Consider the following 27,925-nt stretch of genomic DNA (forward strand, 5'->3'; position numbering starts at 1 on the left):
AATTTACAGGTGGGTTCACCAAGCTACTTTCTTGCTGAGTGAATCTGCCTCTGCTCTTCAGCTTCTCTGCACCTTACCTTCCTCATCCATAAAATGTGGCCAAAGTACCTGGCCCAGGATCACAAAAGTAGTATGTGGCATTGCCAGCACTTGAGTCCCAGCAGTTTGACACTGGAGCCCATGTATGCTCTACTGTGTTCCATGGGTGAGATATATTGGTTCATTCAGTCATTCAACAAATGTTTACCGAGCCTCTGATGGGAGCCAGGCACAGATTCCGAGGTAGAGAAGGCAGTCACGAACAGGAAGGACACCCACAATCCCTGTTCGCATGGAACTCGAAGTCCAATCCCATGGGGCTAGTCCCTTGCTGCTGCAAGTGTTGGAACAAACCAAAAGGAACGTCTTTGAGTTCAACGGAGAGGTGTCCAAAAGGAAACTCTTCAGGAACTCCTGTTGGCTAAGAGAGCCTATGGATGGGGACAAGGTCCTGCCTGGCTCTGTGACCTTGCCATCTACCCCTTCCTGATCTTGCTGAGGCCCTGGCAAACACGGGTGTGTGGAGCCGGCTGGCCCGGCTTCCTGTGGCTCTTCCCAAGCCCACGTGTAGTGATGTCATGATGACAGCTTAAAAACCTGCCATGGTGGGGATAACGACACCATAGAAACTGACAAATACTATAAACCACGGCCACTTTTCTCCTGAGAGTGGGTTGTTAGACGCTGATCAGTGCACCACCTCTGCCAGCCTGCCTTAGGCAGGTGGGTGGTGGCCTCTTCCAGAGCAGGAGGAATGAAACCATTGCCCACTGACCTTGAGAGAATGCTAGCTGCCCTTCCCCTCCTCCTGTGCTCAGCCTCAATCCTGCTTCTCTTGTATATGGGCTTTTTTTTTTTTCCCTTCCCAAGTTCAACAGAGCCCATTTGAGCCCGGAATCCTGAGCAGCTTCAAAGTAAATATTATCATTATGACCCTTTGTGCTGGTCACAGGCATTCTCTGCTGCTGGCACATTTGGAGGCCTGAGTCTCTTTAGGGCTCTTTCCCAGGAGAACATTTGTACCGCTGACTCTACCGGTTCCTCCGAGGCCTCCTGGACTATATCTAGAATCATGGGATCCTGGTGATTTCCAAAGCTAAGGGACTAGTTGATTTTTTTAGAGGGGGAAGGGAACCTCGCCCCGCTCGGTAACTATTGTCGACTGCAGAGAATCTGTTGGAGAGGAGCCATGATATGTTCACGCCCATGTGCCTAGCCCTCTAAAAATAATGTGCGTGGGTGTCATTAATCAGTGCCCTTGTGTATAAATTACGCTCTGGACTCATACAAATTCTCTCCGTTGATCCCAACATGCACATGTGCACATTGGCATGTAGGCCACTCACTCTGCTGGACTGGGGCCTCTGATCAGCAGCCCGGCACCAAGATAAACAATTCTGCGATAAAAATATCCTAGGTCTCTGTTAACAAGAGAAGCTAGGGTGACCATAATTTTACACTTAAAATGCCCTATCAGAAAGGAAAAGAAAACCCTTTGGGGAAACATACTCTAGGCTTAAACAGGATTGTTTTGTAACAGTCATTAAGGGAGCAAACCTGACCATTATGCGCAGGCAGTAGGCATGAAAGTACAGTCACTGAGGGGCCTAAGAGACCCAGGGTCACCTTCAGCAGCCAAGCTGTGGACCCTTTGCCAAGTCGGTGGCAGTACCCAGCCCCAAGGCTGGGCTGAGATTGCCCTGTAAGGCACTTATGACTTTGGCCCAAATTGTGGGTTCTCAGAGCAATGACAGGCTTGTGAGCCCAGCCAGGGAGGAGGATGCATGTGTTTCAGGCTTTTTTGGTTTTTTGTTTGTTTTGGTTTTGGTTTTTTTTTTTTTTAGGGCTGCACCAGCGGCATATGAAGATACCCAGGCTAGGGATCCAATCGGAGCCAGCCACAGCCACGCCGGATCCTTAACCCACTGAGCAAAGCCAGGCATCGAACCCGCTTCCTCATGGATATTAGTTGGGTTCATAACCCACTGAGCCACCGTGGGAACTCCTGTTTTAGGCTTTTTTGGATCAGGGATGAGGAATGAAATTAACCCAGTCCAGGTGGATGCATTCAAGGGATACACCTGCAGGGCTAAGAGGGGAGCAAGTGGGACAGCTACTTGCTGAAACTTGGTAAGTAAGGACAGAGAGTGACTCCTTGGGTGTGAGAGTCTCCTTTCCGCCCCGCCCCCTTGGAGGGCCTGCTCCGGGCAGGTGCAGAGTGGAGCAGCGGCAGCTGCAGAAGGGGGGTGGAGAGGGGTTTACTATTTCTCCCACTCACTTTGCCCGGAGCTTGGCTACCTCTTCCTCTGGGCCCTGGGGGAGTCTGTGGCCCACAAGTCCAATTGCCCTACATTTCCACCCTCAGAGAGCCCTTCCAACCTATGCGGCCTCCTGCCTACAGCTTTCCTAGCCCCCCCGATTGCTCTTGGTTTGAAAGGTTGATGAGGGTGGGCCTGTCGCTTCACTTCTCACCCCCTCAACTTCGATGCAGGTCATCCAGAGCTCTGGAGGGAATGCCAAGGGAGTCGTTGATTGGGAAGTTTTTTGTGATCAAATATTATGTGAAATAAATTGGCCCTCAGCCAAAGATGGGAAAGATCCGGCTCTGCTAATATTAGATGTGATGGGCTTTGATCTTCATATCGATCACCATGACGGCTGTTTATTTAGGGGTTTTTTGGTTTTTGGTTTTGTTTGTTTGCTTTTTAGGGCCGCACCCGCAGCATATGGAGGTTCCCAGGCTAGGGGTCTCATCGGAGCTGCAGCCGCCGGCCTCCACCACAGCCACAGCAACTCGGGATCCAAGCCATGTCTGCGAGCGACACCACAGCTCACGGCAACGCCGGATCCTTAACCCACTGAGTGAGACCAGGGATCGAACCCACATCCTCAAGGATACTAGTCAGATTCATTTCCGCTGAGCCATGATGGGAACTGACTGCTGTTTATTTTGTATCCCTCTCCTCATGGCACCTCATCATAAACACGAGTAGACGTATGGCATTTGAAGCGATAACATCTGGACGCTCAGGCCCACGATGTGTAAATCTGCGAGGCACATATTTTCATCTCAGAGGTTCCAAAGCTGGTGTATGGGAGTGAGTCCTTTTGCTAGTGAGTGAGCCTAGCTGACCGCCTGACACCCAGATTTACAAGTGGCTTTGATTTCTCTCCTTATCCTTGAGAGTGTAGTTATTCTCCTCCAGAGAATGATGTGAGGAGTGCTGGGGATGGAGAAGAAAAAGACAAGAGTCCAGAGAATGAATGACCCCAGTCAGAAAACAGAAGTTTAGACTACACTAGAGAGTAGAATATCCAATTCAGTAGCTGTTCAAACCCTCAACATGAATGAATTCCCCGTACACTCTACACAAAAATAAGAAAAGGCAATTAGCAAAAGTGCTCCCACTGGCATGAAAACCACCATTATTATGGCACTTACACAATCATTAAGGTTTGGAGTTGGGTCACCCAAAATATGCAGGTATGCCTTACTGTACTGTACATACTGTATAGTGAAAATTATACACTGTGATCAAGCTTGCAAATTTGGGATTATTTAAGGTTTAAGAAGAGATTTTTTTTTCCTTTGGCTGCACCTGCGGCATATAGAAGTTCCTGGGCCAGGGATAGAACCCGCAAAAACAGTTGTGGCCTGGGCCACAGCTGCTGCTGGATCCTTAACCCAGTGCACCACATGGGAACATCCTAAAGAGAGATTCTTAAAGAATGCGAAGGAACTGCTGTTCCTCAGACTTGTTTGGTTGGTGCTTGACAGTTTCCAAAGTGCTTTTGTGTTCCCAAGAGATGTCGCTGGCAGCGGTTACAGAAGCAGGAGGAGGGGCAAAGGGTCGGGTAGAGCCGGGTCCTTGACATGGCTCTGCCACTTGTCTGTGTTGCCTCAGGTAAGTCCCTTAGCCTCCCAAGTTTCTTGGTCTCCATCTGTACCATGAGAATACGGTCTCTCTCTCTTTTTGTTTTTTTCTTTTTGTTTTTTTTTTGCCTTTGTCTTTTTAGGGCCGCACCCAAGGCATGAGGAGGTTCCCAGGCTGGGGTTCGAATCAGAGCTGTAGCTGCCAGATCCAAGCTGCGTCTGCAACCTACACCACAGCTCACGGCAACACCGGATCCTTAACCCACTGACGGAGGCCAGGGATCGAACCCGCATCCTCATGGATGCTAGTCGGGTTCGCTAACCATTGAGCCACAATGGGAACTCCTGTTCCTTGAGAATATGAATGCCACTCGCTCTGTTCACATCCCAGAGTCCTAGCAAAGACCCAAACTGCTGACATGGGCAAGTGTTTGAGAAGTACAGCCAGTGGTTCCTGTGGGGATAATTCGTTCATTCATTTCACATGCTTTCCTAAACTTTCCTGGTGCTGTGATTAGCACAGCAGAGGCGACTAAGACGGGGTTCCCACACTTGAGACTAAAGGTCCAGGCAGAGATATACTTAAAGGGAAGAAAAGAATTTTGCACACAGCTGTGTGGTCCCTACACTTAACTCAAACTGTACCAAGCTCGGCAGGGGTGCAGAGGAAACACAGACCCAACCGACTACCCACAGCAGGTAGGCAGGCATCTTTCCACAGCCATTACCTCCCTCCCCATGCTGCCCTGGCTCCTGTTTTTCACAGTCAGAGCCAACCTGACGGGAGTAGCCGAGCCGAGCCGGCCAGCTCCCTCACAATAGCCCCACCGGGCGTCACACTGCAGGGTTTTCTCCAAGGTATGGCCCCACATTCAGGTCTGGGCAGGGAAAATGTAATTCCCGCCAGCTGCTTACACAGACAAGCAGAGGGATAAAAGGAGAAGAGGGGAGGGGGAAAACACTCTTGCAAATAGATCAGAATGACCCGCTATTGAACCTAATTACCTGCAAAGCCACATCCAGCCATTAAGGATCCATATTCTGTAATAGAATTTCCTGCTATGGAAATACTCACCCACGCACAGGATGTTGAAGCAGAAGCCCTGGCTGACTGACTTATTCACCAGCTGGTCGGGCAAGCTGTCAAACCCCACATGTCCAGCCAGGGGGACAGTTCGGCAACCTTCACCCTGATTTGGAAGGAGAGGGAGAGGAGAAGATGAGAAGGTGCTTAAAAGCAACTCGGGGCTCACGTCCCCATCCACACGTTCTCTGTGCTGGGACATGACGCCCACCCGAGCCCATCTCTCCCCTTAGCTAGGCCCTAAGCCAAAGCAAAATGACCGATCAGCTTAGAAATCATGGATTCTTAGGAACAGACATCCTCGAAGCTCCATAATCAATGCCAACATAGTTCAGACACAGCAAACTCCCGAAGGGGCTTATCGGAGGTGGGAGGGCGGGGTCAGGGATGAGAACGCGGGGGGCTGGAGGTTCCCAGACTCGGGTTCACGCTCAATCACTTACAAGGGAATTAACCTCTTAGAGACTCCGTTTCCTTCCACGTCTGTCATCTGAGATAATATTACCTTATGGGGAGGGGTAATATTGGGAGCCTCAAGCATGCCGACACCTGTAACGAGCTTAGCACAAGGCCTGGAACATGCAAAACTGTTCAGCAAATACGACAAAGACACTTCGAAAAGCAAGTACTGCTCTCACTGGGGCTTTCTGGGGATCTAACAAAGGCGGCACAGCAGAGAGGTTAGGAGAATAGGCTTTGGAATCAGGCAGGTCTGAGCTAGAGTCCCACAGCCTCCACCTCCTGCCCTCAGACAAATGATTCAACTTCTCAAAGTTTCTCCACCTGTAAAATCGGGAGCCAGTAGTTACTACCTCCTAGGAAGGGCCTGACGATCTTCAAGCACTGAACATGGGGCCTAGCGTGTGATGAGCACTCCAGAGACTGTCGCTGCTGTCCTTACTGCTCTGTGAGGTTATCCTTCCCATCAAGCCCCCAAAGAGCACGCGATGCCATGGAACACTCGTGGCTCCCTCCAGCTAGAGAACTGCCCTCATGCTGCCTCTGGTTCTCCATCAGGGTCAGGCAAACCACTCACAGCCCTAGAAAGCAGAGGGTCTTTGCTTTGCCTGCAGGTCCCAAACTGTCTTTGTTTTTATTAAAAAAATTTTATTGGGAGTTCCCTTGTGGGACAGTGGATTAAGGATCTGGCATTGTGACAAACACCATATGATATCACCTGTATCTGGAATCTAATATGCAACACAAATGAACCTATCTACAGAAAAGAAACAAACTCATGGACTTGAGAGCAGACTTGTGGTTGCCAAGGGGGAGGGGGAGGGAGTGGGATGGACTGGGAGTTCGGGGTTAGTAGATGCCAACTACTGCATTTGGAGTGGATAAGCAATGAGATCCTGCTGTATAGCCCAAGGAACTCTATCTGATCACTTCTGATGGAAAATGATGGAGGATAATGTGAAATAAAGAATGCATATATATATATAACTGGGTTACTTTTCTGTACAGCAGAAATTGACAGAACATTGTAAATCAACTATAATTAAAAAAAATTTTTTTTAATTTTATTGGGTGTTCCCTTGTGGCATAGTGGGTTAAGGATTGGTGTTGTCACTGCATCGGCTCAGGTCACTGCTGTGGTGCAGGTTTGATCCCTGGCCCAGGAACTTCCGTATGCCATGGGTGCAGCCAAAATAAAATAAAAGTAAAAATTTTATTGGAGTATAGTTGATTTGCATTGTTGTGTTAGTTTCACATGTACAGCAAAGTGAGTCAGTTCTGCCTATACATACATATATCCATTCCTTTTGAAATTCTTTTCCCATCTAGGTCGCCAGAGTATTGAGTAGATTTCCCTGTGCTATACAGTAGGTCCCCGCTACTCATCCATATTCCACGTGTGTGGATGTCAATCCCAACCTCCCAGTTTATCCCCCTCCCCCCACCATTTCCCCAAAGCTTCTTTTATTTTATTTTAGTTTAGTTTTTGCTTTTTAGGGCTGCACCCGAGGCCTATGGAAGCTCCTAGGCTAGGAGTCAAATCGGAGCTGCAGCTGCGGGCCTACACCAGAGCCACAGCAACTCGGATCCAAGCCAAATCTGTGAGCTACACCATAGCTCACAGCAACACCAGATCCTTAACCCACTGAGCAAGGCCAGGGATCAAACCTGCATCCTTGTCGATACCAGTTGGATTCGTTTCAGCTGAGCCATGACGGGAACTCCACCCCAAATCTTCTCATCGTTAATGGTTTTACAAAACAGGGAGAAACTCAAACTGAGGGAGGCTTCCACGGAGCCAAGGAGGAGAACTGCATGTACTCAAGAAGTGTGCTGACTGCTCATGGCCACAAGGGAGAGGTGCAGGAAGGAGGGGCGAAGCCAGAGACAGCTGAGCTGGACAGGAGGGGTGGGGTATGTGGGGATTCAGAGTTTCTATTGGGTGGGGCTACACTGAGGTTTCCGCAACCAGGAAGGTGCCAAGAGCAATCCAAGAAGGGCATGGTTAGTGCCAGGAGGCCGGCACCAGCATCCCGAGCTGTGCTAGCAGGCAGCTCCTAGGCTGGACAGGCCCTGCTTCTTTTCTGTCTTTTTCTTTTTCTTTCTTTCTTTCTTTTTTTCTTTTTTTGCTTTTTAGGGCTGCACCCTTGGCATATGGAAGTTCCCAGGCTAGGGGTCCAATTGCAGCTGCAGCCACCAGCCTACACCACCACAGCCACAGCAACGCCAGATCCAAGCCACATCTGTGACCAACACAGCAGCTTGAGGCAACGCTGGAGCCCTTTTTTTTTTTTTTTTTTTTTTTTTTTTTTGTCTTTTCTAGGGCCGCATCCTCGGCACATGGAGGTTCCCAGGCTAGGGGTCCAATCAGAGCTACAGCTGCTGGCCTACACCAGAGCCACAGCAACGCCAGATCTTAGCCGCATCTGCATCCTTCACCACAGCTCACGGCAACACCGGATCCTTAACCCACTGAGTAAGGCCAGAGATCGAGCCTGCAACTTCATGGTTCCTAGTCGGATTCATTAACCACTGAGCCATGGGAACTCCAACGCTGGATCCTTTAACCCACTGTACAAGGCCAGGGATTGAACCCACATCCTCATGGATACTATCTGAGTTCGTTATCCCCTGAATCACAATGGGAACTCCTGGCTGGGCCCTGCTTTTAGACTAGGTCCATAAGGATACATTTTCCCACTGAGAGGGCCGGGCTGCAATGGTGGGGGAGTCCCTCAGCAGCTGGCATTGTCAGAACCGGTCTCCAGCTAGCCCTCCACCCAGCTTGGTGTCATCAGATCCTCAAAGAGTGAGAGACAGGACTAGTGCCCGTGACTGCCACCTGGCACCTCACACATCCCACCCCACACACTCCCAGTGGAGTATTCACGACAGACAAACCATATGCCATCCTTCAGTCCTGGTTGGTATATTCAGGGCCCCAGAGGGGTATCCGAAGACAGCTGGGGTTCATAAGTGGCCGGCATCACTCAGGCCTTGTTCTGCCCTCACCCCTTTCTCCTTCTTTTATCAAAGCAATCAAAGGAGGGTGTAAGTTTCCCACTGTTCATTCTTGCTCCTTGACACTGCAGGGGAGACAGTGTCGAGGCCTAAGAGCCAATAGGCTTTTTCCATGGAGCCTCCTACTCAGTTGGCATTGCAAACTGGGACTCAAAGTTGAGGTTTCCTGAGCCATATTTCATCACCTCCGGCTGCCTCCTCCTATCTCCGAATTCAGCACCATGAAACTTCAAGTGCTCCAAGGCCTCTGGTCCAAGCGCCAAAAGGTGAAGAAATGGAATTTTCAAACTGAAGACAGTGGAGGGCAGTGAGGAGACCGCCACCATTTTGGTTTGGTTTGTGTTTTTCTTTTTGTTTTTCTTTTTTTTTCTTTTTAGAGCCGCACCTACAGCATATGGAAGTTCCCAGGCCAGGGGTCGAATAGGAGCTGTGGCTGCCGATCTACGTCATAGCCACGGCAACGCCAGATCTGAGCCATGTCTGTGACCTACACTGCGGCTTGCAGCAATGCTGGATCCTTAACTCCCTGAGCGAGGCCAGGGATCAAACCCACATCCTCATGGATATTAGTTGGGTTCTTAACCTACTGAGCCACAGTGGGAACTCTGAGACCTCCACCTTATTCTTATTCTTATTCTCCATCTTATTCTTAAAGATCTATTTTATTGTCAAGTCCTCACCAAGCACCTCCCACATGCCCACAGTTATCTCCCATCTAGCCCAGTGTTGGAAGAGCCCTAAATAGTAGAAAAAAGAATATGGCCTTTATTCCCTAGGCAATGGGCTTTGAAAGGGGCATTTTCAGTGTTTTGAGCAGGGAGGGCCAGGATACAGGCAGTGTTTTCAAAAGATCATTCCAGCTTCAGGGTGCTTGATTGATGGGAGGAGAGAGGGTGCAGGGGCAGAAAGACATATTAGGAGATGACTCCAATAACGCTTAACTGGCAGAGTGACAGCCAGGCATGGTGACAATAAATGCTGATTGAAGTGAACTGATCTGACTTGGGACTCAAAAGGGAGGAAAAAATTTGAGAGCTGTCCAAAAGAAGGGGTGACTGGGCAGAGGGAGTCGGGGAGCAATCAAAGCTGTAAGGCTACAAGGCCCCCAAACTGGGAATTTGGACTGATAGCCCCAAGCACAGAAAGAGGGGAGCCAGGAAAGGATGCTTTAGTGGAAAAGCCGAGGATTCTGGTTTTAAACAGCCGTATTTTAAAACTACAATGATCAGGTTTTTATAAGAGTAACCAATGTTCATTGAAGAAGTTTTAAAACATATGGAAAATTATAAAAAAAAAGAAAATTAAAATCACCTGTACTATCATTCTCCAGAGATAATCACCGCGAATATTTATATGTATTTCCCTACAGTCTGTACCCTTTTTTTGGGGGGGAGGCATGTTTGTAGCACGTGGAAGTTCCCAGGCCAGAGATCAAACCGAAGCCACCATGGTGACTGGAGCCACAGCAGTGACAGCACCAGACCCTCAACTCACTAGGCTATCAGGGAACTCCAGTACTCTTTTTTTACAAAATAGGAATAATCTTGCAAATCCCTTTTCATCACGTGGCTTGATAATCACACACAACATAGTGTGGATGTTTTCTTGAGTAATTAAGTAAACTTCTAAAACATTACTTTTTTGACCACATGGCATTCCACTGTATTTTCTCAACCCTACTTTCTCAACCAGCCTTCCACTGCTACACATTTAGTGTGTTTTCAGGTTTTCAACACTGTAAATAATAATTCTTGTTCTTATGGGTTTGCACAGTATATGATTATTTCCTTAAGCTAAATTCCTAGAAATAAAACCTGCTGGGTCCAAGGGCACACACATTGGAAAAGACTTTGGTACACACTGAGAAATCATTCAACAGAGAACAGTACGAATGTCTATTTCCAACACCAGTATGCAAGATCGTTTACCCACACTTAGACTAGTGTGGGTTTTCAAGCTTCCAAGGCTTTTTAACCATTGTGAATGGAATCATCGACGAATGGTATCGTGCCACTTAATTTGCATTTTATTAATGAGAGTGAACATTTCTTTTTTGTCTTTTTAGGGCCACATCCACGGCATACGGTAGTTCTCAGGCTAGGGGTCGAATCGGAGCTACGGCTGCCGGCCTACACCAGAGCCACAGCAACACCAGATCCGAGCTGTGTCTGCGACTCACCCCATAGCTCACGGCAACACCGGATTCTTAACCCACTGAGCAAGGCTAGGGATGGAACCCGAATCCTCATGGACACGAGTCAGGTTCATTACCACTGAGCCACAATGGGAACTGCAGGTTGCCTGATTAATTGAGGTCCTGACGATTTTGATTGTAGTTAATTGAACGTTGCCTGAACCATCACAAAGTGCATAAGAGTAGATGGAACTGGCAACTTGGCCCAGCACGCCTGACACTAAAACTTCGAATTATCATCCAGAGTAGCAGGTGGTGCCATATCGGAGGCTTTGAACTGAGTTGCTAGAAAGGCCACCGCCACCCAAATGTTAAAAGGCCCATCTCCCGTGACCCTGCAACCTCCCCCTCGGAATTTACTCTACAGAAACTCATATGCCTGTACAAAGATCCACATACGGTACAAGGAAATTCATTACAGCATTATTTATAATACTGAACAACTAGAAAAATAACCTAAACGTCCGACGATGGGAAAATATTTAACTAAATTATGGTACACGCATACTCTGGAATATTCTGCAGCCAGAATACAGTAGGTCTATAGATACTGATGGGAATATCTCCAAGACAGATTATACCATAGAAAAAAAGAAGCTGTAGAACAATAAGCCCAGTAGGAGCCCATCTCTGCACAAAAGCCCCGGTGTGTATTTGCATGTAAATGTAGGCGAGTGCCGAGAAAGGGGGACTGAAAAGACACCGACCAACCCAGGAACAGAGGAACCTCAGGGGAGGGGCCTGGAACTAGGGGCTTATTACTCAGGGGGCCCGTCTGGAAGCTTCTGCATCGATGGATTCTTTCACAGCATCAGTGCGGTCACACCTTACCTGTGCCATCGAAAAACATTTTTAATACACGAAAAGAGAGTTCTCACTCAGCTTTGCAGCAGGGTAATTAGGATGCCCAGTCTGAGAGGAGCTCGCCGAAAGGAAGGCACAAATGAAAGCGCGCTCCGGGGAACGGGGGAGCCCCCCCCCATTACATTTCCTGTTTTCTCCTCATCTGCAGTCACCTGCGGTTTTGAAGTACATTATACCACATTTCATGCACATCGCAGGCAGAAACACCGCTCTTTTTCTCTTCCACCTCCTCCCCTCAGCACAGACCAGTTTCCTGTTTTAATTGAATATTTGAAGGTCCGTGTTATGAAGAGTGAGTGAAGATGGTTCCAGTTGTGCATCGTTCCCCCCTTGCTGTTATTCTGAAAATAAAGGGGCTCATAGGCATCCAAGTGGGCACCCCCGTCCCCTCCCCCACCTCTCCTCCAACCCTTGTGGTATCGAAAGCCTCTGAGAACTGAGGGTACATCTGTGTCGATGGAGAATTTCCTGCCTCCGTTTAAAACTGGGGTGGCCAAGTTAGTAGCTGTCATTCTGAAAGATACAGCCAGAGCAAAAAGGTTGGAACTCATGGCCGATGAGGGGGGCTTGCCCTAAAATTTCTCCTCTTGTCTCTGCAAGGAGATGCTAAGAAAGGGCAGAAACACTGAAACAGGATTTTCCTTTGAAGCCTCACGTGACTGGTGGGCCTGATCTCTCACTCCTTCCCTTTCTCTATCTCCATCCCCAGCTCTGAATATTGCTCTCTGAGAGACCCTGCAAATGTTCAGGATGCCCAACAGTTCAATGATGTATGATGGAATATTAAGCGGCTGATAAAATTATTGTCTAAGACTATTTAATGGCATAGGAAAATGATCACCAAATACTGTTAGGCAAAAAACCAAAAAAACAAATACTGTTAGGCAGAAAAAAACATTGAGTTCCCACTGCGGCTCAGCAGGTTAAGGACCCGACTAGTATCCATGAGGATGCAGGGTTGATCCCTGGCCTCACTCAGTGGGTTAACGATCCGGCATTGCCGTGAGCTGTGGTGTAGGTCACAGACATGGCTCGGACCCCGCGTTGCTGTGGCTGTGGCGTAGGCTGGCAGCTACAGCTCCGATTTGACCCCCAGCCTGGGAACCTCCATACACAACATGTGTGACCATAAAAAGACAAAAACAAAACAAAACAAAAACAAAACCTGTATATACAGGACCATCTCAACCATGGGGGAAAAGAATATACATGCATTTTTTTCTCTTTTGTCTTTTTTTTTAGGGCCACACCTGCAGCATATGGAGGTTCCCAGGCTAGGGGTCAAATCGGAGCTACAGCTGCCAGCCTACACCACAGCCACAGCAACGCGGGGTCCGAGCCATGTCTGTGACCTACACCACAGCTCACGGCAATGCCAGATCCTTAACCCACTGAGTGAGGCCAGGACCAAACCTGCATCCTCATGGATTCTAGTCGGGTTCATTAACCACTGAGCCACCACGGGAACTCCCCTATACATGCATTTTTTTAAAGCTGGAAGAATATATACCAAAATGGTAACAATGGTTACTTTGGGGTTGGAAGGGCTGTAGAAGTTGCTGCTTTTCTCTGTTTTCTGAATTTTCTACAATAGGCATATTTTACTTTTATAATCAGAATTAAAATGTTGTTTTTTAAAAAGAAGATTCTACGAATATACTTTCCTAGGCAGGAAAGCAGTTTCAGCTATTTTAGCGAAAGCTTTAGTTGCAACAAAAAGTTGCTAGTCAGAACAGTTAAGTGTTCAGCTTTCAGGCAGTTTTATTGTATAGAAAACATTTATTTTTACCAATAATACCATAAAACCTTATTAGTCTCTACATTATACCATATATAACATTATTATACAATATACCTTTTTTTTTTTTTTGCCTTTTAGGGCCGCACACGTGGCATATGGAGGTTCCCAGGCTAAGGGTCGAATTGGAGCTACAGCTGCTGGCCTACGCCACAGCCACAGCAATGCCATTTCCGGGCCGCATCTGGGACCTACACCAGAGCTCACGGCAACGCCAGATAATTAACATCGGAGGCCAGGGATCGAACCCCCTTCCTCATGTACACTAGCCAGGTCCTTACCGCTAAGCCACAACGGGAACTCCCTACAGTATACCTTCTTATTATAAAGATTCATATGAACCAGAAGTCAAAGTCAAATCACATCTCCTAAAACATGCAGCCAAAAGTCTTGATGAAACAGTTCGGTGCAGAGCCCTATCTGCTGCCTCCAGTGTTGTCAAGGGAGTGACTGCCACTTACTACCCTGTATTATCATCCATAAGAACCACAAAAGCACTGATAAGTTCCCAGAGGTTAAAAAAAAAAAACCCAAAACTCCAATATGCCTAATACATCAAATGTCAGGATTTCCCTCGAGCCGATTAAGCCGGGCTAAGAGGAAACCAACAGTAGTAGCAATGCCCTGAACTGGGAGAGAGAAATCTGAGGGCCTTTCCAAGGAGAAATAAAGCCTGCAAAAGGGAGCAGCACCCCTTGGAGGCCCCAGTGCCTTTCAGTGGGGGAGCAGCTTTGGAGATCCTGGGGAGCCACAGAGGCAATCATCCTCGTCATCCAGGGAGAAGGCCCATTTCTGTCAAATCCAAGAGCTGGAACTCTGGATTGGAATACACCAGATCAATTCCAGAGTGGCTTTTCATTCTGTAAAAGGCTTCACAGCAGGATTCTATTAAGTAGCCAGCTCTCCTAGTGCATTTAAAAGGGGATTCAGTAAACAACAATTCGGCTGTCATGTACCTTTATAGGAAGACAATAGCTATATACACCTACGGGGATGGACAGACAATATCTGAAGGGTTGATTCTTTCTCTTCCAGTTCCAGAGACCCTGCTGCGCTAAAAGCACAGGCTTGCTTTCTCTACAACCCTCTCCCCACCCAGCTCCCGGAGTCAAAGCAGCGAAGGGGTGGAGCTAAATGCTGCCACCTCATTCAGAAGCAGAAGCAGGCAAGGACCTAATAGAAATTAGGCTGGAGGATAAGGAAACACAAGAACCGTCCAATGATAGAGCTGGAAACGCCCTTAAAGATCACTTAATCCAACCGCTCATTTTACAAAAGGGGAAACAGAGACTCAGAGGGAGGAAGTGACTTGTCCCGAGTCACAGAGCGATTTAGTGACAGAGAGAGGTGCTAGGATCCAGGGCCCTGCCACTCTCAAATGGAAAAGCTGACCCACATCTTTCTGCTGCTAGAATGCTGGGACATTGGGCTTGTGGCTGACGCTAGTTTGGGGAGGGGGTCAGTAAAGGGTCATGGAACACGACCCAGAAGCCCGTGGCCTCACCAAGGTGGCCCTGACCCACAGCGGGCCACTGAGGCGATGGAGGCCCCTCTTCTGCATCCTCTTCCCCGCGTCTAGCTCTCATTTCCCTCTCTCCTGACTTGGGCCCAAGCCTCACCCTGGCCTCTGCTCAGGAGCCCCAGGGCTACCAAACCCCACCAGCCAGATTCTGGGTAAAATATCTCTACCTCAGGCCAGAGGTGACCCCTGCTCAGGGTGGGTCAACTTTCCCACAAAAGCCAGACAAGGCTCCCTTCAAGTCTGGCAATTTAAACAGAGTTTCCGAGGTGTTCTGGCCATTGTTATCTCCAATCCAACAAAGAGAAAAAAGGTTTACTCACAAGCCTCTGGATGAATGCCCAACTGTCCTCTGGGGAGCCTGAATTTGCCTCTGCCTCCGTCTGGTCTCATTTAAAGGGGATCTGAAAAAACCTGGTTCCTGCCTCCTCGTCAGGGCTCAGAGCTGGGGCCCTCTGCTGTGAAAGAAAACCCAGCGCTACCTCGCACCTCATCAGGGCCGCGAAAGCAGGGTTCTGCTCCTGTTACCCCAGCGCCGTTGTTAGGGGTCAGAGAGGGCCCTGGAAGGAGAAACCTGAGCCCTGCGTCCTGTCCCCGAGGAGGCCTGCAAAGCTTCTCCCAGCCACCTTTAAGTGACTGCAAAGGATGACCCCACTCCAAGGCCAGCGGAGAGCGCGCTGCATAATTCAGCAGATGGCTGCCTCTAATGAGAAGACACTGCAGAAGCCGGTAACGTTATTTCTCCCTCTCCCGAGCATGTGGCCTCCTTCCTCTGTGCAGGCAGCAGAGAAACCCACGGTTTCAAATCCCCGCAGCAGAAGCCTCCTCCTGCCAAACCCAGGAGGAAGGGTCTGTGTTTCTAATTTATTCCGCGAGGCCCCCTCCCCTCCAGTTGTTACTTAAAATAATCCATCATTACATGGCTGGTGGCTCCAAGATTTTTATTTAAAGATATATGGGGCAAAAAAAAAGAAAGCCCACACATGGCCATGACTGTGCTATCTGGGATTTCAGCTGAGACTCTTTTTAACATCAGAGTCTTCAATGCACCGAAGTCTATGCTTCTGGACCTCCATGAGCGAACCGGTGGGGATAGGGGGGCGGCGGTGCCGTGAAAAGGAAGAGAAGAAGGGACATGGTAGGATTTTTATTTCTTGAAAATGTGATGAGCAGGCCAGAGGTGTTTTTTTTTTTTTTTTTTTTTAATGAATCTGTGTCATCTGGTATGTGTTTCATCGCTTCAGCCACTGACCAGCAATAACACTTTGGACGGAATCACTTGGTTTCTTTGAACCCATAAAATGAAGAGCACTTGTCCAGGAAGCTCTTGGGGAAAATGAAATCATACAGATGGAAGTGTTTTGAGATCCTTGAAAGAGACATGTTACACTTATCCATGGTACGCTGTTGCTTTCTTTCCTTTTCTCTCTTTCTCGAATGTGGTTTTAATATATGTGCAGCTGAAAGCGCTCCTCAGTTGTTCGTGTTAATATGAAACCAAGGCTCTGATAATCCAGACAGCAAGTCCAGAAATCAGTCCTATTTAGTTGTGGAATACCTTTTTCCAGGGGACTTATCTTCCTAATTAGTTTTGCTTGGGCTAAAGCAACCGGTTCGCTCCTAGAGCACACAAAGGGAGGGGCCGTACTGGGTAACAAAGCCAGCAATTAATGGAAAATTCACAGCAGAGACTCTACAAAGTAACTGCTGTGCACATGACTGCAGATCAAAATCTCATTATACTATACAGACAAATCGCTCGGCTGTGATGCAGTTTGGTAATAAGAGCACGGCGAAGACACACGTTTTCAGGATTTAGGCTATGAAGAGGAAGCGGAGCTTATTCCGGCCTCTTATCTGCAAAGCTCTGAGAGGGCTGAGAGGCGTGTGCCTTGGCCACCACTCTGGCCCCAGCGCCTGGCACGAGGCCTGGCAGAGTCGGTGCCCAATAAACACATGTTGAAGGGAATGAATGAAAATAAAAGTTGCGTGAATTAACAAAGGAAATGTTCCCAGCCCAGGAGCAGAAGTGAGATCTCACCCATCTTCACACCTACCCTTTTCCTACTTGAAGCCCTCAGGAAGCCTTCCTATCACCCATTGTCCCAACCTACTTCTGGATTAGGTCCCTTTGGAATGAATTCTCCTAGCAGGCAATAGCTCTCCGATGGAGCGCTTATCACCAGGATAATTATACAGTTATTTGTGTCTGCCTCCACTACTAGATTGTAAACTCCCTGAGAGCAGGAGCTGTGTGCATTGGTAGGAGAGGGGAGGGTGGGCATCGTCATTTCGCCCCCCCATTTTTTTTTAAGCCTAGCTTATTGTGTGTGTGTGTGTGTGTGTGTGTGTCTTTTTAGGGCCGACCCCACAGCATATGGAGGTTCCCAGGCTAGGGGTCCAATCAGAGCTGCAGGTGCCGGCCTGAGCCACAGCCACAGCAACCTGGGATCCGAGTAGCATCTGTGACCTGCACCACGCCGGACCCTTAACCCAATGAGCCGGGCCAGGGATCAAACCTGCATCCTCACGGATAATAGTCACGTTCGTTACCACTAACCCAAGATGGGAACTCCCCCAATTTTTTATTTTGAAAAGCCACAGAGGAGTTGGAAAATAGTACAATGGTCATGCATGCATATACCCTCAACTTAGATTCAAGAATTTTTAATATGTGAGGCCATGCAAATTTTCTGCAGTATTCCCAGTAGAGGTACAGGTGAATATGGGGTTTTCCTCTCCCTGCTGGGGGTATGATATGGCTTTTCGTGCAAGGTAGTGGACATGGCTGAGGCAGGGCACTTCAAGGGGAATCAAGGGTACGTGCCATTTGATACCAAGACCACAGTGCAGCCACCTGTAGGTAGTTGCTCTGGGACACCCCAACCAGGGTAGTGTCTGGCCTTGGGAGCGTTCTTTGGAGATTATCTGGCTGCCACTGGAGGAAAGCATCACTGTTCACGTTGCGGGACTGGCTCAAATCAGAATCAATGAGCCCTTCTTCCTAGGGGCCAGCATGTAGTCTGGACCCCAAAATGCAACACTGAAAGAAAGAATTCAATGCAAGAGCCAAGCGCTGCAGCCTCTGGGGTCGGCACTGTGCCTTGGACAAGGCATGGAATCTCTCAGAGTGTATATTAATAGCAGCCCAAGCCATCTCTCAGACAGGGGTTGGAGATGGGAACATCCCAAGAATCCTTTACAGTTCTCTAATTATCTCACCGTGTCCACAATTTGACTCTCCAACCAGACCGTAATAAGCTTAAAAGCCAGAAACTATGTTTAGTACTTTCTCTGCTATAGTGGACCAGGGCTAGTCATAGTGCTGGACACTTATCAGCCAATGAAATAAACACTTGTGTACATAATGAAGAAAGAGTTTGGGGAGTTCCTGTCAAGACTCAATGAATCTAACTAGTATCTATGAGGATGCAGGTTCAAACCCTGACCTCCCTCAGTGGGTTAAGGATCCAGCATTGCCCTGAGCTGTGGTGTAGGTTGCAGACGTGGCTCGGATCCTGCGTTGCTATGGCTGTGGCGTAGGCCAGTGGCTACAGCTCCGATTTGACCCCTAGTCTGGGAAGCTCCATATGCCATGGGTACGGCCCTAAAAAAGAAAAGAAAGAAAGAGTTTTGTCACACAGAACTTTGTGATGTTCATTCAGAGTGGATGGGGTTGTATTACATACACAAAAGCTGAGCTTCCAAGTTGCACGCATGCCCAAATAAGGCCTACCCAGCAACTCTAAGGCTTATGTTCATCACTAATGATGGTACCTCACAAGCCAGACTGACCTTCACCTGCCTCTGGAAAGAATACCCCACCATTCACACATATTTCAGAGCACTACTTGCATGGCATCATGTCTCAGATCTCATTAAAAAAGAACTCTTAAGCTAGGCACACTTCGGCTTAGTCTCCAGTCTTCTCTTCCCAAACCCTGGAACAATCAGCAACCAGACATTCAAGGTCTCCCAAGTTAATTCCATCTCCCCCCCCCCCCCCCCCCCGTGAATTACAACTTCTTGCAGACACAAAGGGAAGCAGAGAGACAAATGATACGTAAATAAGAGCTTCACTGGCTCAGGGAGGAGGGCATGGAGAGTGAAGTCAGTTTTCCCAGAAACCCATTTATCACGATAACAAGGTCTCAAGTACTGGGCTGCTCTTTCAGCTTCAGAATCCGGCATACAATTATGTGCTTCATCATACAGTGTGGCAAGGCCAGCTAGAGCAAACTGGAACCAAGCAAAGCAAACCAAGCAGCCCTAAACCACCCACACCCACTCCCATTTGAAAAACAAAGGGGTTCTCTGGGTTGCCTGAGGTGAAACTCAGCCTTCTGGAATGTTCCCCCTTGCAACATCATGGGCCCTGCAATCCCAATCCAGGCAAGGGGGCTGGTGAGAGAGTATGGGTAGGTCAATACAAATTAATTAGCTAACAAGAAAAATCATTAGCATCCTTCTTGGTCATTAAGGATGGAGCAAGTGTAATCCAGGAGACTAATTCCTCTACCTCCGGCATGCCATCTCCAAAGTGCCAGTAATGGAGGAACAGGAAGGCACTCTGGGAACCCGCAAACCACGAAAGTGATACGTATTACAGTGCCAATCTTGAGAAGAGAATTCTCTCAAATTCCATTATCACAGCCTTGTCTCCCATCTACTCCTGGTCCTTCCATAGCAGGACTGCATAAGGAGCTCCGTGCTGGGGTCTTGCAAAGAAGTGAGGGAGGTTACAAAGAAATCACCCTGCCCTTTTAAACAGAAACAAGAGGGTGGAATAAATGTATCCAGATCCTGCAGAAAAAAAACACTACCAGATTCTGGATTTGGATTTTGAACACAAATCAATTTCAATTATACGAATACCTAGAGGCTATATATATATATATTTCTGCACTGGAATTGCACTGCACGGACTATTTCCCTGAATACGTAAGCCAACAAGATTTAAAAACATTGTATGTGTTTTTTCTAGAGATTTTCATCTGGTAGTATTTAGCATTATGGGATCTCACCTACCTCTGCTTCACTCTCCTTCCTCACCTCAGGGTGCTGGTAATGGTGGGCCTCTTAAAAATCCCAGATACCCATGTATGAATAGAAAGGCTAGGTTGTTCCCTCAAATGGAAGTATCCCCTCCCTTTGCAACAAAACTTCTGGTCTAAAAAACACAAACATGGAGCCTCGGGTCACTTCAGTATAATTTCTCTGCACATCCCAGGCTGGAAAACTTCAGTTCTTTAAATGAAGATTTTTTTTTTTTCCAGAGTCGGCTGCCAACAAAAAGAGAGAGACGGTACCGCTTTTGCAAGCGTCACACTTATTTTCCTGAATCCCCATACAAAGAAGCCAGCTCCACAGGTTTTGGCACACAAGCCCAGTTACACTGAACACGCACCGGAGACAGATCTCCTCAAAGGCCCGCAAAACCCGGGTCAAGTGTTCAGAAATACGCCAAAACCCGCAGCCAGCCACCTACAAGCCAGCGGACATCACCCCACACAGGCGCACAAATGGGACCCAGGGGCACACAGCACAAGCAGACGGAGAGAGAAGCGTCCGGACACACGGACACACACCAGGGAGGTGAGCACCCTCCGAGAAACAGGCGGACTCATCTAGGGTCACAGACAAGCCGGGCACCGCCGCCCGCCCGGGGAGGCACGAGTGCGCGCGCGTGCACTCATACGCACACAGAGATACACACACATACACACACACACACACACACACACACAGAGTCACATATGTAATGCATATGGAGAAACCCTACCCCAGCCAGTCACCTCCCCGCCCCCCTCACCACTCGCCGCCTCCTGACCCAGACTCACCCCAACCCCGCGCCCCTCTTGCTGAGGAGACCTGGGTACCGGCGGGCGGCAGGGGGCAGGGGAGCCGCCCCGCGGCCCGAGGGAGCGAGGCCAGGGTGCGGGGGACCCGGAGGGCTCGGCGGCCCGTGCGGCCATTCATTCGGCAACGCCCCAACGGCCGGGCTGCAGCAAGAGAGGCGGCGGCGCCGACTGCAGCTCCTGGGCAATGCAAGTTCGGCCGCCGGCCCGCAGCCTGGACCAGGTCACCCGCCCGCCGCCACCACTGTTTTCGGGGACGGGAGGCAGGGGGACTGAGCCGCTGTTCCCGGGAGCAGAAGTCCCACCGCGCCTTGGCTCCTGGATGCTGCCCACTGCCCTCCTTGCTGTGGAGGTGGCGGCGGCCAGGTCCCCTCGACCCTTCCGAGGCCCCCGGCACCGGCGCTGGCACCCAAGCCCCGCACTCACCACCTGGCGAGCTATATCGGTCGCTGCCATCGCTCCTGCGTCCGCCAGGGCTGCCACGGGCGCCGCCGCAACGGGAGCTACAGCACAGGAAACAGCGGAGCTCCTCCGACAAAGAGAAAGTGTTACACTTCGGGCGCGACCAAGTCCGGTGGGGGGAAGTGCAAGGGAGGGGCCCCCTCGCTGCCGCTCCAACCCCAACCTCTCCTCTATCGCCCACCCCTCGGAAGTGGGGTGTGAGGAGGGGGCGGATTTAACGCGCCGCTTCCCTCTACCGCTAACCGAGTTGCAGCTCTCCCTGCAACCTCGGTTGTAGGCCTTTGCGGAGGGGGGCGGGGGCTCCCCTCGGTGACCACGTCCTCTGCCCCCCCCGCCACTGGGTTCCGTGGTACGTCCCGACCTCTGCTGAATTGTCACACCCCCCTGCTCTCGCCTTACATCCCCGAGTCCCCAGACCCCGAAGGCTGGAAAGGAGCCCCCGCCCCTTCCCCCTGCCGTGTACAGCTCCGCGGCGGAGCCGTGCGGCCCTCCTCTCCCTTCTCCCCGCCCCCAGTACCCCCTCTTCCTCCCCACTGCGACCTCGGGGTGATAGGAGGGGCGCGCCCGCCGCCGGAGTCTCGCTGCTCCACCACACCTCCCCCCACCCTGGCCCGGGAGTGCGGCCGAAGCCGGAGAGGGAAGGGGGGGAGCTGCGGCACCTGCCGTTCCACAGTGAAGCTTAGAAAGGGGGCGGCTGGGGGGAGCCGCACTGCGGGCCCCGCAACTGAGCTGTGACATGCGGAGTCCGAGGCCAGCGGTCCTGAGACGAGACCCCCCCACCTTCTGCCCCGGGGTTTCCAAGCCTCAGGTGCTGTGAGCTGTCATTTCCGAGCTCAACACCGCTGGGTACTTAATACAGACGGACCCCACTCCGCTTCTCCCCGCCGAGCCCTAGACGCTCAACATGTGTGCGGAGGCTCGGACACTCACCCGCTTCTAGTGCCTGGACCGCCAGGGAGTCTCAGAGGAGGGGCTTGAGCCTGGAGGCTCCGGGTTCTGCCGAGCGAGATATTGGGGAGGGACGCGGAGCGGCCTCCGGTGGCTCGGTCCCGCCCCCTGGTTTCCCCTTAACCTTAGGTCAGCCCGACACTAGGCGGCCGCGGGGCGCAGAGGGAGAACCTCGCAAGGCAGAGGCTATGCCCGCCGGCTTTCCTTTTCCTCTCGGCCAACCGCCGCCGCGGGTCCTTGCCCTTGCCCTTGCCCTGGTCACCTCTCCAACTCTTCGGCCCTGGCGCCCCTCACCCCTCTCCGGGAGTGGCCCCTTGCTAAGCTCCCTGTGACTGGCGAACTCTGACAGGTTTGGCGTGCCAAAGGCACGAGCGGGCGGGACACTCCACTCCACTCCTTAAAAGGGCAGGGGCCCTGGTCTCGGGGAGGTACTCAGACCCTCGAGTGGAACTCGGGACCGCGGGGTGAGACAGACTGATGGGCGAAAGCCGGGCCCGAGATGCGGCGTGGGAGATGGCCCAAGGCGAGAGCGGCAGAAAGGAGGGAACCAGAGGGAGGAAAGAAATAAAAAATGGGAACCAAGGAGAGAGGGGAAAGGGACCCCACCCAGAGGCCCGCGCGCTGGGGAGGAGGGAAGGCAGAGAAACTGAGATGGCCATATGAAGCACTTCCCTGGCACTTGATTCCACCTGCCGGGACAGCGCTTCCCACGTTATCGCAGGGAGCTCTTTATATGCGTGCGAACCTTGAAAACGAGGACTCCCCAGAATGCATCCCCGGTGCCTAGTTTGGGGCCTGGCGCTTGATGAAGCATTTCCTGAACCAGAGAGCAGAGGGTTTGGATGAGGGGGGCGGGGTACAGAAGAAAGGACAGACACAATCAGAGGGTGGCTGTAGAGACAGAAGAGCCATGTGGTGGAGGTGCCCGCTGTGCTTGAGTCCCAGGAGGGGCCGAAAGAGAAGAGCCTGGCCCAATCAGGGACCGGTACAGGGGAGTTCCGTAGACAGACAGCGCAGGCTCACAGGGCAGATGGTGGCGGCAGAGAAGAGGGGCTGCCGTTTTCTCCGAGGCCCGCCAGGGCGCTGGGGCAGGGCCTGGGGGAGGAGCCATGCCCTGGGTTGGGGTGGTAGCCACGTGGGGGACGGGGCTGTGTATGAGGAACCGCTGTAAGCCTGGGCCGGGACTGGATGGGGGCGGGGAGGCAGAGCTGACTGGCCACTTCCAGGCTGGCTGGGCGTCTGGAAGGGAGACAGGTCTCCGCAGCGAGGGCTGGGGCGTGGAGGAGGGGGAAGGGCCCGCAGGCACTAGCTCTGACCTGCATGTGAGGTCTGGGTGGCGGCGGCCGAGAGGCACACATTTGGAAACCAGAGCTGCGAGCGTGGGCGAGCGGGCTGGCTGAGTGCAGGGCGTGTCCGGAATCCTGCCTTGCTCTGGGGGCACTGCCCTCCCGCCTGAGCCCTCCGCGCCCACCAAAGCTCTGTGCATTTGGGGCCAGCGCCGGGGGTACCCTAGCTTGGAATCCTTGGTGCCTTGCTCTCATGCCCCACCCGGCCCACCTGTTGCTAGGGCCGCTCAGAACCTCGCAGAGGCCTCCACCTCCAAAATGCTGGACCTCGCAGACTGGAACCAAGTGTGTAACTCAAGTCCCCCTCAACCCTTTGGTCCCTCCAAGACCTGTCACCTGAGGCTGCAAGCCCCTCCTGAGACTTGGGCTTCCCGGTTTTCCTGGGGTGTGTGTTGGTGTTGATGTGTGAGTAGGTGTGCATTTGTATGTGTCAGTGTGTGCGTCAGCTGTGTCAGCAGCTGTGTCTTTGCGTTGCAGTGTGTGTCACTGTATGTGTGTACTGGCATGTGTTTACTCCTATGTTTGTTTTTGTGCATCTGCCAGTGTGCGTGTGTTTCAGTGAGTGTCTGTGTCAATGTGTATCTGTATATTTTTGGTGTGTGTCAGCTATGGATGAAAAGGTGTGTATGCCAGTGTTGTCTTTGTGTGTGTCAGTACGTGCTTGTCGATGTGTGTGGTGTGTGTCTGTGTAGAGAGGCTTTAGCTCACTATGTTCTGCGCTTTTCATACCTTGCCTCACTCAATGCATGGGGCCAAAAACTGAGAGCTGTGGATTATAATACTTATTTCGACCAAGAAGCTTGGAGGGGAACAGCGAAATTAAAAAAAAAAAAAAAACAACAACAAAAAAAGAGGTTTGGAAATTCGCTGGATTCGTATGGCCCAGTCGTTGGTCCTGGGTCACTTGCGCAGGCACAGACCAGACACAGGGGGGCCAAGGCAAGAGGGCTCACGAGTGCTCAGTTTCTTCCTTGAATGTCTGTCCCCCTTGATGAGTGGGGCCAGAAGATTCCCTTCCTGATGAAGCATTGTCAAGCTTTGGGCACTGCCATGAACGTGTCTTCATGTTCCATGTGTCCTGGTGGGGTCCCTTGGGCCCAGCACAGGGTCTGGCAGGTGCTCAAGCAATGTTTGTTGTATGAATGAATAAACAGAAGCATGTAAATGTGGGGTTTTCAGTGTTTCCACTGTCCTTAAGGAAGCTGGAATGCGCAGTGGCTTCCCAGGGCCGTGGGCTGACTGTCATTAACGCGCTAATGTTGTTTGAGGAAATGGAGAAGGGAAATGGCTCTCCCTGCTAGATAGGAGAGGGCCCTGATTAAAGCCCAGCTTTAGAAATGTCACCCTGGGAGTTCCCTGGTGGCTCAGCTGGTTAAGGATCTGGTGTTATCACTGCTGTGGCTCTGGTTACTGCTGTGGCACTGGTTCAGTCCCTGGCCCAGGAACTTCTGCATGCTGCAGGCACAGCCAAAAAAAGAAAGAAAGAAAAGTCCCCCTGCTGGCTAGGGTAAGGGGTGCTAGGGCTGGATGGGGGGAAGGGAGCAGGGAGGGAGAGAGGGCAGTGAAATAGAGCTAAAAGCTCAGGAAAAGGCTTTGTCCTGAAACTGTGGCTTTATGAATGGAGAAAGAGGATAGTAGAATTGGTTTAAGATGAAGACGCTCAGAGAACAATCTGAAAAGTAAGATCAGAAAGTTGGAGGAAGAGAGAGTTCCCATCATGGCTCAGCAGAAACAAATCTGACTAGGATCCATGAGGATGAAGGTTCGATTACTGGTCTCACTCAGTGGGTTAAGGATCTGGAGTTGCCGTGAGCTGTGGTGTAGGTCACAGACACAGCTCGGATCCCGCATTGCTGTGGCTGTGGTGTAGGCCGGCAGCTGTAGCTCTGATTTGACCCCTAGCCTGGGAACCTCCATATGCTGCGGGTGCAGCCTTAAAAAGACAAGGAAGGAAAGAAAGAAAGAAAGAAGGAAGGAGGGAAGGAAGGAAGGAAGTTGGAGGAAGAGGACAAGGTGAGGCAAAGGGAAATGATCTGAGATTAACCAAATTCAGCTAGTGGTCACAGACTTTTAAAAACTTATGGTTACCAAAGGAGACAGGTTGGCGGGGGGGGGGGGGGGGGAAATGGGCTGGGGGTTTGGGATGGAAATGTTGTAAAATTGGCTTGTGATGATGGTTGTACAACTATAAATAAAATAAAATTCATGGAGTTAAAAAAACAAAACAAATCCAAGACAGAAGGATTCCTTTGTGCTTCTTTACCTGGTTTTACATTAGTTTATCCTGCTGGTTCTCAAAAGGTGCTCTTTGTCTGGCAGTCTCAGTATCACCTGGGAAGGTAGAAATGCACATTCTCTCAGGCCCCAGTTGGACAGACTTACTGTATCAGAACCCCGAGGAACCCAGCAATCTGTGTTTGACAAGTCCTCCAGGGGATTCTTTTTTTTTTTTTTTTTTTTTTTTTTTGCTTTTTAGGGCCACACCTGCGGCACATGGTGGTTCCCAGGCTAGGAGTTGAATCGGAGCTGAAGTTTACAGTTGCCGGACTACATCACAGCCACAGCCACAGCCACAGCCACAGCAACGCAGGATCTGAGCCACGTCTGCAACCTACACGATGGCTCACGGCAAAGCCAGATCCCCAATCCAGCGAGCAAGGCCAGGAATTGAACCTACATCCTCGTGGATACTAGTCAGATTCATTTCCCCTGCACTACAACAGGAACTCCAGGGGGGATTCCTATTCATGCTGAAGTTTGAGAACCACTGGTTTATCTGCCATCTAATTAAGGAGGGATGCAACACAGGACTGAGTAAATTTTGCCAGGATAGTGAGGGAAAATTCTGAAGTTTGGGATGTAGCAATAATGTCACTGCTGTGGCTCAGGTCGCCGCTGTGGTGCAGGTTCGATCCCTGGCCCTGGAACTTCCACATGCCATGGGTGCAGCCAAAAAAAAAAAAAAAAAAAGAAAAGAAAGGGGGGGGGGCAGATTCTGGTGGATTTATACAAAGGGCAGCATGAGAGCACAGAGTGCCTAGGGGTTGGGGAAGGGATGCCAGAAAAAGGTGGAGAAAGGACCCTAGAAGGAGCTGGAAGTTCTTTGCTTCCTTTAAATTTTACTCTTCGTTCCACAAATATGCACTGAGCCCCCACTGCACACCAGCCGCTGGGCTGAGTGCCAGAGGATGCCAGGAAAAATAGGTGACAAGAACCCCTTCCATGAGCTGAGGGAGCACCCAGGCCAGTTGCCAGATAACTCCACAATCAGTAACGTGATAAGTGATATAATCCATTAGGAGCAAGACCTTGGGGAGGCAGAGACCCTAAGAGGTGAGGGAAGGCACCTCAAAGAAGAGCCATTTGGATTGAGTCTTGGAGAAGAAAGAGTAATAGTTTATCTGGCCATCAAGGGGTGAGGGCAGCAGAAGAACAGTATGTGTAAAATTACAGGAAAAAAAAAAAAGACAGAACATTGAGGAAGTCCCAGGTCTTGGCCAGAGGGAGTGGTGGAAGAGAAGACAGTGGCTGTAAATGAGGCTGGAAGATAAGATGGGGTTAGGTCTGGAAGGGTCGCCTTGGTCATGCCCAAGAGCTTAGCCTCTTTGCTCCAGAGGAGGGATTCTGGTGTTGTGCTCTCCAGGGATCCTGCTCATTCTGGAAACACGCCCAGTGCAAATGCGATGGAAGCTCACAGTAGGAGGGGAAAAAATCAGTTAATGGGCAGAGACTTCTCTACTTTAACTTTTTTTAACCATAAATTTTTCCTCAATCTTTGACAGATGCTCCTGCTTATCTGCTAGCAAGAAACCGATGCACATGTAGCAAAGGAATATTACACAGACAATCTGAGGACTCATCATGCTTAATTCAACAGTTTATTTCTTTCTCGGACATCTGTGCTTGTGGCTATGATTTTATATTGCACACACATAATGCAGACGTATTTTCTGCTAGCAGAAGTGTTCTTTTGAAAAGTGTTGTATTTCATATGGTGCGATTTAAAATATCAATTATTTCCCGGCATTCTGGAAAGAGCGCCGTGACTTCCGGCTGCTGTGCCACCTGAACCCACTGGAGAAACTGTCCCTTAGATGGGGAGGTGCCACAGAAGGGTTTTGAGCAAGGGAGCGATATGAACGTGTTTGCAATTTTCAAAGGTCACTCTGGCTCTGCCTTGGGGAGTATATTGGAGCAGAGAGCAATTAAAGCCGTTAGGACTCGGGAATCAGAACTCTGCTGTAGCAGTTCAGGCAAGAAATGATGGTGACAGTAACATGGGATTGGAGTGGCATGGAGGGAACAGAGTCAGCTTGAAAAGGGCCCACCCATTAAGGGCCCTGTGTGCCATGCTAAGGATGCTGAGGTTTCACCCTGTAGGGAACAAAGAGCCTTTGAAAGGTGGGTTCTTTTTTCTTTCTTTTTTTTTTTTTTCTTTTTTTGTCTTTTCTTTAGGGCC

The 27,925-nt window shown here is 50.3% G+C and overlaps 1 protein-coding gene across 16 annotated transcripts in view; it reads right to left on the bottom strand.

Annotated features, from left to right (window-relative positions):
- The window catches only part of SEPTIN6 (septin 6), a 72,560-nt gene extending 50,505 nt beyond the window's left edge, over nt 1–22,055 (bottom strand). For 5 of the 16 annotated variants that reach the window (XM_013986373.3, XM_013986371.3, XM_085008294.1 and 2 more), the window contains exons 1-2: nt 21,137–21,267; nt 4,989–5,103 (exon numbers count right to left, since the gene is read on the bottom strand). In XM_013986373.3, coding sequence (XP_013841827.2) covers nt 4,989–5,103; nt 21,137–21,166 — 145 coding nt within the window. In that variant the 5' untranslated portion in view covers nt 21,167–21,267. Of the gene's footprint in view, nt 1–4,495; nt 5,104–15,175; nt 15,712–19,880; nt 20,135–21,136 lie in introns of those variants that run through there. The other 11 variants (XM_085008297.1, XM_085008301.1, XM_021080253.2 and 8 more) reach the window with 7 other exon arrangements.
- Between the last annotated feature and the right edge of the window lie 5,870 nt (nt 22,056–27,925).

The sequence above is a fragment of the Sus scrofa genome, chromosome X (genome assembly GCF_054392235.1).
Source record: "Sus scrofa isolate SSC_HxYL_T2T_F1_AM1 chromosome X, Sscrofa_HxYL_maternal_Yorkshire_Landrace_v2.0, whole genome shotgun sequence".
NCBI lineage: Eukaryota > Metazoa > Chordata > Mammalia > Artiodactyla > Suidae > Sus > Sus scrofa.